We start from the raw sequence: 13,622 nt of genomic DNA on the forward strand, positions 1-13,622 counted from the left end.
ATGTGTCCCCCATGGGCGTTTTTAGACAGGGGCCAGGGTGGGCCTGGGCCCCTGTAGGATTGGTCCTGGCCCCCCCTAGGGCCCCTGCGCCAGCCAATGATATAAAATAAATAAATAATGTCTAACAGTTTTGCAACATGCATTGACGGATTCCAAGTGGAACACACACAGGAAGGGACTAGGAGGGTCAGTTGTCCCAGGCACAGAGGGGGTACAGAATTGGGTCCCAGTGACATTACACATGTTGGGTAGGGGGGCCTTCGTCAATACTTTGCCCCCAGGCTCGGGTGAGGTGCTGCCACTGCCCCTGCACGCACTCGACCCGATTCGCGCGATGTTCCACCTGCTGCAAGCAGCGACCTGCAGACTTGTGAGCTAGAACTTCTTCATTTTTGGAGCTATCATTGCTGGACTTAAATGGAGTTGGATAACATGCTGAAGTGAGGAAACAATTAGTATTAAGTTTTCTGTAGGTGAGGAATAAGCCGGTTTTAAACGGAATGGTGGCATGCATTCGGTTTGGGCACTTAGGCTACTGTATGTGGCTGAGTTAAAAGGCAATTCTATGTGGTGCTATTTTATTCATTATTAATAGTTCTCAGATTCATAACGGTATTTAATTGCCATCCCAACTGTGTGTGCTGCAGCTAGCACTGCTACTAAGGCTGCTTATGAGTTTTGTCATAGGCTAAAGTAGCCTAGCTTAAAAATGCAATGGACAGACAAGATACATTGCTACATTGCTGTTTGAAATGATTTGGGGGCAAAATAGGAGCGAAATGCATCGCCATATGACACAAACTACCCGACAAAATACCTTCTACGTTGAATTTGGCCTTTAATTCAAAGGAAATATTCACAGAATGTCAGTAAATCCGTTTGTTTTCCGTGTCTTCAGTCTGTTTCGTTTCTGTTCCCACTGTTCTGTCGCTACTAGTCAAGCGCAAGCAAGCAACACGACGCCGGACCTAGGAACCAGTGTTGCCAGGTGTAGAACGTGAAATAAGCAACTAGTGTTGCCAGGTGTAAGAGAAATAAGCTGTTTTGGGCTGTCTTAGAAAAAAGCTGCCAGAGAAATCAGCAGCTGCTTATAATCATTTAACCCTTCTTCATTGAAAGATATACTACTGGGACTGACTGCCCCATGGTGGAGATTTAAGGCTATTTTATGCAATTCTGCATTTTCTCTTATTTGAGAGTTTGTGGAGACTTTGTTGGATAGGGAAATATAAACTGTAAATTATAAAAAATATTATTGAAATGAAAAAGTGATAAAATAGAAATGGAGAGTCATTTAAATGTATGTTTTTCTCTCTTTTTAAAATTTAATTTCTTTTCGTTAGAAAGGTTTTGGGGGAAATCGGCACTTATATATATATATTTTTTAAATGTGCAGATATTGTCATCAAGAAAACTGTGATACACATTTTTTTTCAAAAGCGGCCATCCCTAGTTTGTATGTTCTTGCCATTAGATTTTTTCCGTAATAATAATAATTGGTATAGCACATTTCAAACAAGGCATGTAGCTCATTGTGATTTAAAGGGACACTGTGCAGGAAATGGTCAAAAAAGGTACTGCAACTATGCTGCTCATTGAAACTGGGCTGCCTGTTGCCAAATTTGATCTTTACATGAAAGTTTACTAAGTAATAAACTAATATTTTCTAGTATGGCCCAAGTACAGTAATTTTTGCAGCTAAAAATGTATATTTCTGGAAATTCAAAATGGTGGACCATGGAGAAGATCCCCCTTTTCATGTATGAAAAGTGCAATTTTTCATCATAATCATCATAATGAATACTTAGAATTTGATGCTGGTGGTAAGTATTCATGAAAAAGGTAACATTAGTGAATGGGCAGCATGAATTCTGGAAATGAACAACTAAAAATCTCACACAGTGTACCTTTAACAGTTAGATTAAATATGAAATTGGTAAATTGGTTAACCCATTGATGCCAAATACTGTGTAGGTTATCATAGTGCCAGGATCTGCATGATGTAGCTTTAGACTCATGAAATTCAAAATTTTTGTAAATGAAGAAAGTTTGTATGTTAGAGCTGAATGAATGGGTGATAATACAAAATTAAGCAGCTTTTAATTCAATTAATTACATGCTTAGTATGTGCTTCAGATGCTGAAGCATGTGTTTTTGCAGGTATTTTAGGCAATACTGGGCTTAGAAAAAGGCCGATATTTCGGCAAAAGTAAGGTCGAAGAATATAAGATACATGGGCCCCCCTCAAAACATGTGGGCCCCTGTCAGGCCCCTGTGGTAATATTGGGCTAAAAACGCCACTGGTGTCACCCCCACAGTCTTACAAATAAAAACAGCCAGGGTCCTCACGGTGTACACGGTCCAGCTGCTGTCTCCTCCACACCTACAAAAAAAATATTTTTATATCAAGGTGGGAATAAAGGTTGTACACAACATGGACAGCGGCTGCACGCACAGCAAATCCATGTACTCCAATACCAATGTCTGATGTCTGAAAGTGTTTTTTTTTTTCTTCAAAATTCTAATTGAACCACATCCTGTCTTTGCTATATTATCATCCAATGAAACTAAAGTTGGTGTACATAGATGGAAAGTCAACTAGAACCAAACCACAAATTGCAGATTTCTACTTTCTAAGAACAATTTAAGAAACATTATTTTGTAACATCCCAGCAGATCATATATGACATTTCTGATTCAGGGCAGCATAACATTTTCACAGGAGCGAATGCGTCTACTGTGATAATTCAGTCCTCATTCCTGCCCAGACACAAAAAAATGTTCATGACAGTAATCCATATTGTCAGCAATCCTGACAATAGTCCATTTGAACGGCACTACTGGTAATTAAATCATATAAAAAGTATTGTTGCAGGGCCATTCAGGTTCATTCTGGTGGTCACACTTTAATGCTTTTCATCATGTAGTGTACATGAGATGCTTACATTTCACAATGACTTTGGCCTCTGCTGAGATAATGCCCAGGGGACTTATAGCCACACAAGTGTAGTTGGCTGACTGCTGCACATTCTCCAGCTCCAATACACTTTGTCCAAGTGGCGTTGAGTCCGTAGGCGTCGGGTATGTCGGTGTCAAATAGAACATCGGCGTCCGTTCCACAGACCCGAGCACCCATTTGACGTAGGGCGTTGGCGTCCCCACTGCCACACAGGTGAGGTTGACACTTCCTCCTGGCATGACCTGGTGGTTGGTGGGGGGGACGGAGAAGCGAGGGGGCACACGGCGGTTCTCTGGACGGTCCAACAAAACAAAAATATTGAATAAAAAAACACAATGCTTGGTAGTACACAATACACATACTGCAAGGCAAAAGGAAACAGATGGAAAAGTACATGTGCATGCCTTTTACTTTTAGACTTGATAATGTATTCATTTGCTGAGACAGCGGACTTCAGCTATCAATCAGACCAGGGAAATCTAAAGCAAGTCTCGCACAGGGCGGGTGTTTTTGACTTTATTTATGATAGGACAGTGAAGGTGGTGACAGGAAGCGAGTGGGGAGAGAGAGATGAGGAAGGGCCAGAAAAGGGAATCGAACCCGGGTCAGCCGCATGGTAGACGAGTGCCCTACCATTTGGCCATGGCAGGGCTAGACCAGGGATATCAAAAGCAAGTTTCACACCTCCTGCTATTTCTGACCATGACAATGAGCATTACACATAGGGCCAGTGTTTAACTTAGTACAATGGAATAATTACTACAACTATGAAACCATAAATTACGGCGAAAATACTCAATATATTTTGTGTGCGTTTGTGGATGCCACCAATTTTTAAAGGCATTTGCAATGCATTTGGGGAAATCGGTTGTACCCCTCTGTTTGAATTGTGCCCCCAGAAACCTCAGTTTGAAGGGGTAGAAAGCCCTTATCCTTACCCCTACCCTTCTGTCTGAACGTGAATTGGGATATCCCTACCCCTACATGTGAAGGCGCAAAACGGAGGGGAAGGTTAAAGGGGTAGGCCTAAAGCTAAAGCCTGGCTTACACTGTGCAACTTTTGCCCCGACTTTTTGCTCAGTCGCAGGTCAATCGTGAGTCTCGCATCGTGTAGTGTACATGGGGTAACGACAAGCGATTTCCAATCACGATCGTGCAATCGTAGGGTCGCAAGAAAATCAAAACTTTGAAACGTTTGAAATCCTGATTGTCCCTCGTGAGTAAATCGCACAGTTAAAGCAGTGCTACGACCCGATTTGGCACTTCTCATGCACAAATTGATAGGACAGACCGGATGGCTGTCATGCATTGATTTGCCAAAGAAGGGTCAGACAGCATTTCATTAATGTCAACAAAATGGCAGTTACAGCGCGAGAAATTCTGAAACCGGAATATATCCTCTTTAGTTGACTACAACAGCCATTCTCTAATCTCTCTAGTATGCTGTTCAGTCACGAACACTCACTGAGTAAAACGGAACCAACTCCCGCCTCGTCATTCATCGAGCCTGTTTGATCCGTCCTGCCTGTTGTGGCCATCCGTCCTGCCTGTTGTGGCCAATCCCCACTCCCGATGTGTGTGCTTCTTACTCTGTTGAGGCCTACATTTCTAAATGTTAACAGTGCTCTGCCAACGCTTTTACATCTCAGTCTGTAGACTACTCTCGTGACTCTACTATCACTCACTGCGTTACAGCGTACAGACTTCAAAGCCACTGCTGTCACTCCCCTCTTCCGAGTCAGCAGCGGCGCCCTCTGCGACTCGGTGAGACGAATCCTGACTGAGTTGTTGGTAGCAGCAAATCCCCTACGGATCGGATCAACGCTTAAGTTTAGTTTTTGCCACGAGTGTGCAAATCGCAAGGCAACTCGGCAGCAGAAGCGAGTGGTCATCTGCTGCTCGCCTCCTGTCTATCCCTGCTCAACTAGACTTCTGCTCCCAAATATTTGACTTTTAGTCTTCTTAAATACAAACACACATTATTTATTGCAAAATCAGGAACATGCCGTGTCACTGCTGCCAAAGGCTGTTCGAGTCGTGGTCGCATGTTGAGGAGACCCAGGTGGGTCAGATCGCAGCATGAGTTTAGGAACTGTGACATTCATAAAGTGAGTTTTGTTGATCAAACTGTCTTACTCTTTGATTTATCAACGTGAATTGATAAATGGGACAACAAGGGTGAGGCGCATAGCCACTTAACGGCAGAAATGCTTTAAAAAATACATTATTATTATTTATTTTTATTTATTTTAAATAAGTGATCCGAGTGATCCGTCTAATCCGGATACCCTCCTTGGAATGATCCAATCAATCCGGACGCCTCAAAGATTCGAGTTAAGCACCTCTCATTCGAGTTAAGCACCTCACATCTTGAGCGCATTCTCATCTCCAATTCGGGTGCGCAGGTACCCTCCTCTGCAGATCTGGGAAACATGCCTGTCGTGTCGCACAGCGGGAGCATTCTGCTCGCATCCGATTGTCGGCTCGAATAGTGTGAGGTCGTGAGATGTGAACTTTTAAATCGTTAAATTACCTCGTGCAGTGTGAGAAGCAGCTTAATACCCACGATTGAAAATATCGCACAGTGTATGCCCGCCTTAAAGGGACACTGTGTGAGATTTTTTGTTGTTTGTTACCTTTGTATGTTACCTTTTTCATGAATACTTACCACCAGCATAAAATTCTAAAGTATTCATTATGACTGGAAAAATTGCACTTTTCATACATGAAAAGGGGGATCTTCTCCATGGTGCGCCATTTTGAATTTCCAAAAGCAGCCATTTTTAGCTTCAAAAATGACTGTACTTCGACCTTACTAGAAAATATTTGTTTATTACTTAGTAAACTTTCATGTAAAGATCAAATTTGGCAATAGGCAGCCCAGTTTCAATGAGCAGCATAGTTGCAGTACCTTTTTTGACCATTCCCTGCACAGTGTCCCTTTAAGGGGTGAAATGTGATTCACACGCAGGCTTGGTATATACAGCATCGTTTAAGGAAGCAGATATAAAGGGACATGTGCAGGCCTTTTTAACAGCATGATCAAGTAGCCCCCTGCCCCTGTACTGCCAACTCATGTCTTACCTCTCACATAAAGGTTGGCTGGAGCAGAGAAGCGAACACCTTGAGAGTTGGATGCTGCACACTCGTACTTCCCCTGGTCCATTTCCTCTGCTTTGTCAATCTGCAGAGCATCTAGAGAGGGGAACACACACACACACACACACACACACACACACACACACACACACACACACACACACACACACAAACACACACATACACATACACACACGCACACACACACACACAGGCAGTATGGACAGTATTGCAATTGCTTAAATATTTATAATACAATTATTAACACAGTATTTCAGTTACAGTATATGTAATTGAACACGTTGGTGCATTTTACAAGATTGGAAAAAGTCTAGGCTAAAGTAGTTTGTAATTAAATACAATTAATATTAATTTATTTGTAATTACATTATATATAATTCTATTCAATTATACTTAACCCATTTGCGAAATGTCGATGTTATAACCTTATTGTCACCAACATTTTAATGGCTATGTCTTAATCTGTTACTTAAGGCCCCCCGTACTGTCATAGCAATGTTGTTATGATGCAGTTGAGTATGTTAAGGAAATACTGAATAGGCCCGCCGGCGACCCCATCTGCAGTAAGAGGCTACTATCGAGGAATGAAATATTGTGTATTTCACAATGCAATACTTTGCACTATATAGAGTACTTCATACACCAGGCAGATCAATGTTAAGTTGACATGACTTGTTTTGCCAAACTACACGTGAGGGCATTCCAGTTCAACCATGCAACCGTCTGAGGACCGTGAAAATGAGAATAATTTCTGACTGACTGAGCCAATCAGGATCGCCGGGTGGGATCTCCATAGATGGGCCAAGTTACGGCTCTTCTGGCACCTGTTGTTCTCAGCTGCGTCACGGGTTCAATGCAAGTGACTGAAGTGCCAAGTCAGTAAAGAGGACAGGATGGTAGTCAAGTACTACTAAGATGTCAGTAAGCACTACTCACCTGATTTCAGCAGTGTGATGCGTCCGCCACTTGTACTGGGATCGACTGGCAGGAAGTCCTTAAACCAGGTGATGACAGGCTCTGGCTCGCCACTGGCGGTACACAGCATGGTGGCTGTACGTGAGCGCTCCACCACCTTCAGTTGAGGACCCATATCTATGGTTGGGAAGCCCTGGGGAAGCTTGTCCTCTGAGACAGAAAGAGTCATGCTTTCCATGAGTATAAAATGCTAATAGCAGTAGTTCTCAACCTTATTTGAACAAATTCCCCCTTGGCCTCATCATAAGCCTGCCAGAGCCCTCTTGACATTATCATAAGCCTACCAACACCTCCCTTATCATTAAGATTTTGTAGTTGCACTCCCTGACGAAGCAGTTTCTGCTCTGGGCAGACAGGCACTTCCTCTCACTGAGGGCTTTGCATGTGAAGGAATTCTTAATGTCGGAGCAGATGTGCTTTATGCCTCACCTGTGCAAGGAGGCAGCCCCCAATGGCGCCCCAGGGGAGCAGTGCTGCGGGACGGTACCATGCTCAGGGTACCTCAGTCATGGAGGGGAATGGGGGAGAGCACTGGTTAGTAGTAGTGGTAGTAGTGCTTACCTGTGCTTCCAACTAATCATGCACTTACCTGTTAGTATTGTGAGTTTAATGGTGACAGATGCTTCTCCTTCTGTGTTGCGGGCCACACACTCGTAGTTGGCCTCATCCCGTGTGGCTCTCACAGGCTGGATCCTCAACACAGCTCCTGCACCCTCATCAAACTCTATGACCTGAACAACAAGTACAGAGCACAGTGAGGAGGACAAAATAACAAGTGCATTGCATAATGAGGAGGACGGTAACACTTTATATAATGTCCGCTTATAAAGCATTAATAACACTTAGTAAATAATGAACAAATGATGAAGAAAGCATTTTCAAATGTTTGTAAATGACTTGTAAATGTTTGTAAATGTTATGTTAATATCTTATTTTTATTAAATATTTACAAATTGTTTGTAAATCACTAATAATATTCTGTTAAAAGATTTGTGAAATCGTGAACATATTATTTGCAGATATTTTATAAAGTATGAACAAAATGTAGCTAATAATAAAAACATTTGTTAATGGTTTGTTCATCATTAGTTAATTGATTATTAAGTCTTTATAAGCTGACAGTAAAATAAAGTTTTACCAGGAGGACAAACCAAACAAAAGCAATCCGAGACGCCAAACAGCCAAAGAGTGTGTGTAGACATTTGTCCGTGTTTGGCGCCCCCTGGAGAAAAACACACAAATCGTGCGTGCACTGACAGATAAGCACGCAGATGGTCATTGCCATACCTGCCAGGTAATTCATATGCCTTTGTCAGTAATTTGGACTTCATCGTGTGCGTGCGTGCGTCGTGCGTGCGTGCGTGCGTGCGTGCGTGCGTGAGTGAGTGAGTGAGTGAGTGAGTGTGTGTGTGTGTGTGTGTGTGTGTGTGTGTGTGTGTGTTTTTCCATGACGTACTTCAATACGGGGAGAATTGATTTTCTTTCCATTTTTCCTCCACTCAACCTGTGGTCTGGGTTCACCTGTTGCCTGACACAGAAAAGAGACTGTTTCCCCTGACACGACTATCTGGTCTTTGGGAATCTGGATGAATCTTGGATTGTCTGAAAGAGAGGAGGTGAGGGAAGACATTTTAAGCCCTGGAGTGTGTTTCTCGAGAGCATAGTTGTTAGCCATTTCAACGGGAAATTGCATTGCAAAAAAAATAAGAGAAACACACCCCAGAACTGTTGTCAATTACAAGCAAAAAAAAGTGACAAGATGTCAGACAGCCAGGGAACCAAGCATTCCACCCTGTCAGTGACAATCGTGTGATTTGTCTGGCTCGTCAGGCTAGTGTTGCCCTTATTCAGAGATGTACTCAGTAAAAGTAAAAGTACCGTTTCGGGTGCACTGTTACAGATGTAACTACTATGTGATATCATACTACTAGTGTTGTTATTACATCAGCAACAGCAGTCCTACTTCTGCACTATTACCTCCGCCAGGAGGTTATGTGATCGCCCGAGTTTGTGTGTGTGTTCGTCACGCTGCTATTACATGGCCTGCCACAGGGCGCGCAAGGACCACTGAGGAGGAGCCCTGAGCTGGTGTACCTTCACGCAGCCACACCGGGGCAGAGCATTGAAGTGAAATTCTTACCGCAGTCAAAATCGCTATCAAAATGCAGCCTTAGCTACAGCCTCGCAGATCGTTTAAGTTCACAATACTGTCACAAAACATTCATATAAAATGAAGCTCAAAGAAAGGCGCGCGCGAATTGCGTTAGTCCGCGGTGATTTGCTGCTTCCCCAATCCCCGCGCACTGAAGCCATCAGCACTACAAAACATTCCATAGACTAGTTCCTAGACTTCATGACGAATGAACGCTGGAGATGCGGCGAACAGTGATATTCAATATGAAATAGAGAGCAGGCCCGGGTGCCGATCATCTGCCCACAGCGCCAAGACCAACTCGCAATAACCCTCATGAATGGATTCCCATAGGCTACATGACTTGCTATTCACAGGTAGGAGGAACTTCTCCAACAAGTGTAGTGTCGGGGTAGGCAATGATTCCGCTAGCTGCGACCAGTCGAGCCGACATGACTCTCACTAAGCAATTGCGTTTGTAGCACAACGTTGGTGTCAGGATATTGAAACAGCTAGAAATGATACAAGTGGATTTACCTCTGAAAAGTTGACATGTGGATTTACCTCTTGACATTATCATAAGCCTACCAACACCTCCCTTATCATTAAGATTTTGTAGTTGCACTCCCTGACGAAGCAGTTTCTGCTCTGGGCAGACAGGCACTTCCTCTCACTGAGGGCTTTGCATGTGAAGGAATTCTTAATGTCGGAGCAGATGTGCTTTATGCCTCACCTGTGCAAGGAGGCAGCCCCCAATGGCGCCCCAGGGGAGCAGTGCTGCGGGACGGTACCATGCTCAGGGTACCTCAGTCATGGAGGGGAATGGGGGAGAGCACTGGTTAGTAGTAGTGGTAGTAGTGCTTACCTGTACTTCCAACTAATCATGCACTTACCTGTTAGTATTGTGAGTTTAATGGTGACAGATGCTTCTCCTTCTGTGTTGCGGGCCACACACTCGTAGTTGGCCTCATCCCGTGTGGCTCTCACAGGCTGGATCCTCAACACAGCTCCTGCACCCTCATCAAACTCTATGACCTGAACAACAAGTACAGAGCACAGTGAGGAGGACAAAATAACAAGTGCATTGCATAATGAGGAGGACGGTAACACTTCATATAATGTCCGCTTATAAAGCATTAATAACACTTAGTAAATAATGAACAAATGATGAAGAAAGCATTTTCAAATGTTTGTAAATGACTTGTAAATGTTTGTAAATGTTATGTTAATATTTTATTTTTATTAAATATTTACAAATTGTTTGTAAATCACTAATAATATTCTGTTAAAAGATTTGTGAAATCGTGAACATATTATTTGCAGATATTTTATAAAGTATGAACAAAATGTAGCTAATAATAAAAACATTTGTTAATGGTTTGTTTATCATTAGTTAATTGATTATTAAGTCTTTATAAGCTGACAGTAAAATAAAGTTTTACCAGGAGGACAAACCAAACAAAAGCAATCCGAGACGCCAACCAGTCAAAGAGTGTGTGTAGACATTTGTCTGTGTTTGGCGCCCCCTGGAGAAAAACACACAAATCGTGCGTGCACTGACAGATAAACAAGCAGATGGTCATTGCCATACCTGCCAGGTAATTCATATGCCTTTGTCAGTAATTTGGACTTCATCGTGTATGTGTGTGTGCGCGCGTGCGCGCGTGCGTGCGTGCGTGCGTGCGTGCGTGCGTGCGTGCGTGAGTGAGTGAGTGAGTGAGTGAGTGAGTGAGTGAGTGAGTGAGTGAGTGAGTGAGTGAGTGAGTGTGAGTGAGTGTGTGTGTGTGTGTGTGTGTGTGTGTGTGTGTGTGTGTGTGTGTGTGTGTGTGTGTGTGTGTGTGTGTGTGTGTGTGTGTGTGTGTGTGTGTGTGTGTGTTTCCATGACGTACTTCAATACGGGGAGAATTGATTTTCTTTCCATTTTTCCTCCACTCAACCTGTGGTCTGGGTTCACCTGTTGCCTGACACAGAAAAGAGACTGTTTCCCCTGACACGACTATCTGGTCTTTGGGAATCTGGATGAATCTTGGATTGTCTGAAAGAGAGGAGGTGAGGGAAGACATTTTAAGCCCTGGAGTGTGTTTCTCGAAAGCATAGTTGTTAGCCATTTCAACGGGAAATTGCATTGCAAAAAAAATAAGAGAAACACACCCCAGAACTGTTGTCAATTACAAGCAAAAAAGTGACAAGATGTCAGACAGCCAGGGAACCAAGCATTCCACCCTGTCAGTGACAATCGTGTGATTTGTCTGGCTCGTCAGGCTAGTGTTGCCCTTATTCAGAGATGTACTCAGTAAAAGTAAAAGTACCGTTTCGGGTGCACTGTTACAGATGTAACTACTATGTGATATCATACTACTAGTGTTGTTATTACATCAGCAACAGCAGTCATACTTCTGCACTATTACCTCCGCCAGGAGGTTATGTGATCGCCCGAGTTTGTGTGTGTGTTCGTCACGCTGCTATTACATGGCCTGCCACAGGGCGCGCAAGGACCACTGAGGAGGAGCCCTGAGCTGGTGTACCTTCACGCAGCCACACCGGGGCAGAGCATTGAAGTGAAATTCTTACCGCAGTCAAAATCGCTATCAAAATGCAGCCTTAGCTACAGCCTCGCAGATCGTTTAAGTTCACAATACTGTCACAAAACATTCATATAAAATGAAGCTCAAAGAAAGGCGCGCGCGAATTGCGTTAGTCCGCGGTGATTTGCTGCTTCCCCAATCCCCGCGCACTGAAGCCATCAGCACTACAAAACATTCCATAGACTAGTTCCTAGACTTCATAACGAATGAACGCTGGAGATGCGGCGAACAGTGATTTTCAATATGAAATAGAGAGCAGGCCCGGGTGCCGATCATCTGCCCACAGCGCCAAGACCAACTCGCAATAACCCTCATGAATGGATTCCCATAGGCTACATGACTTGCTATTCACAGGTAGGAGGAACTTCTCCAACAAGTGTAGTGTCGGGGTAGGCAATGATTCCGCTAGCTGCGACCAGTCGAGCCGACATGACTCTCACTAAGCAATTGCGTTTGTAGCACAACGTTGGTGTCAGGATATTGAAACAGCTAGAAATGATACAAGTGGATTTACCTCTGAAAAGTTGACATGTGGATTTACCTCTTGACATTATCATAAGCCTACCAACACCTCCCTTATCATTAAGATTTTGTAGTTGCACTCCCTGACGAAGCAGTTTCTGCTCTGGGCAGACAGGCACTTCCTCTCACTGAGGGCTTTGCATGTGAAGGAATTCTTAATGTCGGAGCAGATGTGCTTTATGCCTCACCTGCGCAAGGGGGCAGCCCCCAATGGCGCCCCAAGGGAGCAGTGCTGCGGGACGGTACCAATCTCAGGGTACCTCAGTCATGGAGGGGAATGGGGGAGAGCACTGGTTAATTCCTCCCCCCACCAACCTGGCGGGTCGGGAGTCGAACCGGCAACCTTTAGGCTACAAGTCTGACGCCCTAACCGGAGCGAATCATTATTGACGGGTGGCTCCCAGCTGATGACCCTGCAGTTACCCTGTTGGCACCGTAGTAGTGCTTACCTGTGCTTCCAACTAATCATGCACTTACCTGTTAGTATTGTGAGTTTAATGGTGACAGATGCTTCTCCTTCTGTGTTGCGGGCCACACACTCGTAGTTGGCCTCATCCCGTGTGGCTCTCACAGGCTCAATCCTCAACACAGCTCCTGCACCCTCATCAAACTCTATGACCTGAACAACAAGTACAGAGCACAGTGAGGAGGACAAACTAACAAGTGCATTGCATAATGAGGAGGACGGTAACACTTTATATAATGTCCGCTTATAAAGCATTAATAACACTTAGTAAATAATGAACAAATGATGAAGAAAGCATTTTCAAATGTTTGTAAATGTTATGTTAATATTTTATTTTTATTAAATATTTACAAATTGTTTGTAAATCACTAATAATATTTTGTTAAAAGATTTGTGAAATCGTGAACATATTATTTGCAGATATTTTATAAAGTATGAACAAAATGTAGCTAATAATAAAAACATTTGTAAATGGTTTGTTTATCATTAGTTAACTGATTATTAAGTCTTTATAAGCTGACAGTAAAATAAAGTTTTACCAGGAGGACAAACCAAACAAAAGTAATCCGAGACGCCAACCAGTCAAAGAGTGTGTGTAGACATTTGTCTGTGTTTGGCGCCCCCTGGAGAAAAACACACAAATCGTGCGTGCACTGACAGATAAGCACGCAGATGGTCATTGCCATACCTGCCAGGTAATTCATATGCCTTTGTCAGTAATTTGGACTTCATCGTGTATGTGTGTGTGTTTGTGTGCGTGCGTGCGTGCGTGCGTGCGTGCGTGCGTGCGTGCGTGCGTGCGTGCGTGCGTGCGTGCGTGCGTGAGTGAGTGAGTGAGTGAGTGAGTGAGTGAGTGAGTGAGTG

The 13,622-nt window shown here is 43.6% G+C and overlaps 1 protein-coding gene across 2 annotated transcripts in view; it reads right to left on the reverse strand.

The window, feature by feature from the left end:
- Positions 1 to 2,001: 2,001 nt before the first annotated feature.
- The window catches only part of LOC134466311 (receptor-type tyrosine-protein phosphatase S-like), a 35,484-nt gene continuing 23,863 nt past the window's right edge, over positions 2,002 to 13,622 (reverse strand). For both annotated transcript variants that reach the window (XM_063220211.1, XM_063220219.1), the window contains 9 exons: positions 12,770 to 12,911; positions 11,075 to 11,220; positions 10,079 to 10,220; positions 8,511 to 8,656; positions 7,644 to 7,785; positions 7,016 to 7,204; positions 6,044 to 6,154; positions 2,946 to 3,251; positions 2,002 to 2,383 (listed from right to left, as the gene is read on the reverse strand). In XM_063220211.1, coding sequence (XP_063076281.1) covers positions 2,346 to 2,383; positions 2,946 to 3,251; positions 6,044 to 6,154; positions 7,016 to 7,204; positions 7,644 to 7,785; positions 8,511 to 8,656; positions 10,079 to 10,220; positions 11,075 to 11,220; positions 12,770 to 12,911 — 1,362 coding nt within the window. In that variant the 3' untranslated portion in view covers positions 2,002 to 2,345. The remainder of the gene's footprint in view (positions 2,384 to 2,945; positions 3,252 to 6,043; positions 6,155 to 7,015; positions 7,205 to 7,643; positions 7,786 to 8,510; positions 8,657 to 10,078; positions 10,221 to 11,074; positions 11,221 to 12,769; positions 12,912 to 13,622) is intronic.

This window comes from Engraulis encrasicolus, chromosome 2, assembly GCF_034702125.1.
Source record: "Engraulis encrasicolus isolate BLACKSEA-1 chromosome 2, IST_EnEncr_1.0, whole genome shotgun sequence".
In the NCBI taxonomy this organism is placed as follows: Eukaryota; Metazoa; Chordata; class Actinopteri; order Clupeiformes; family Engraulidae; genus Engraulis; species Engraulis encrasicolus.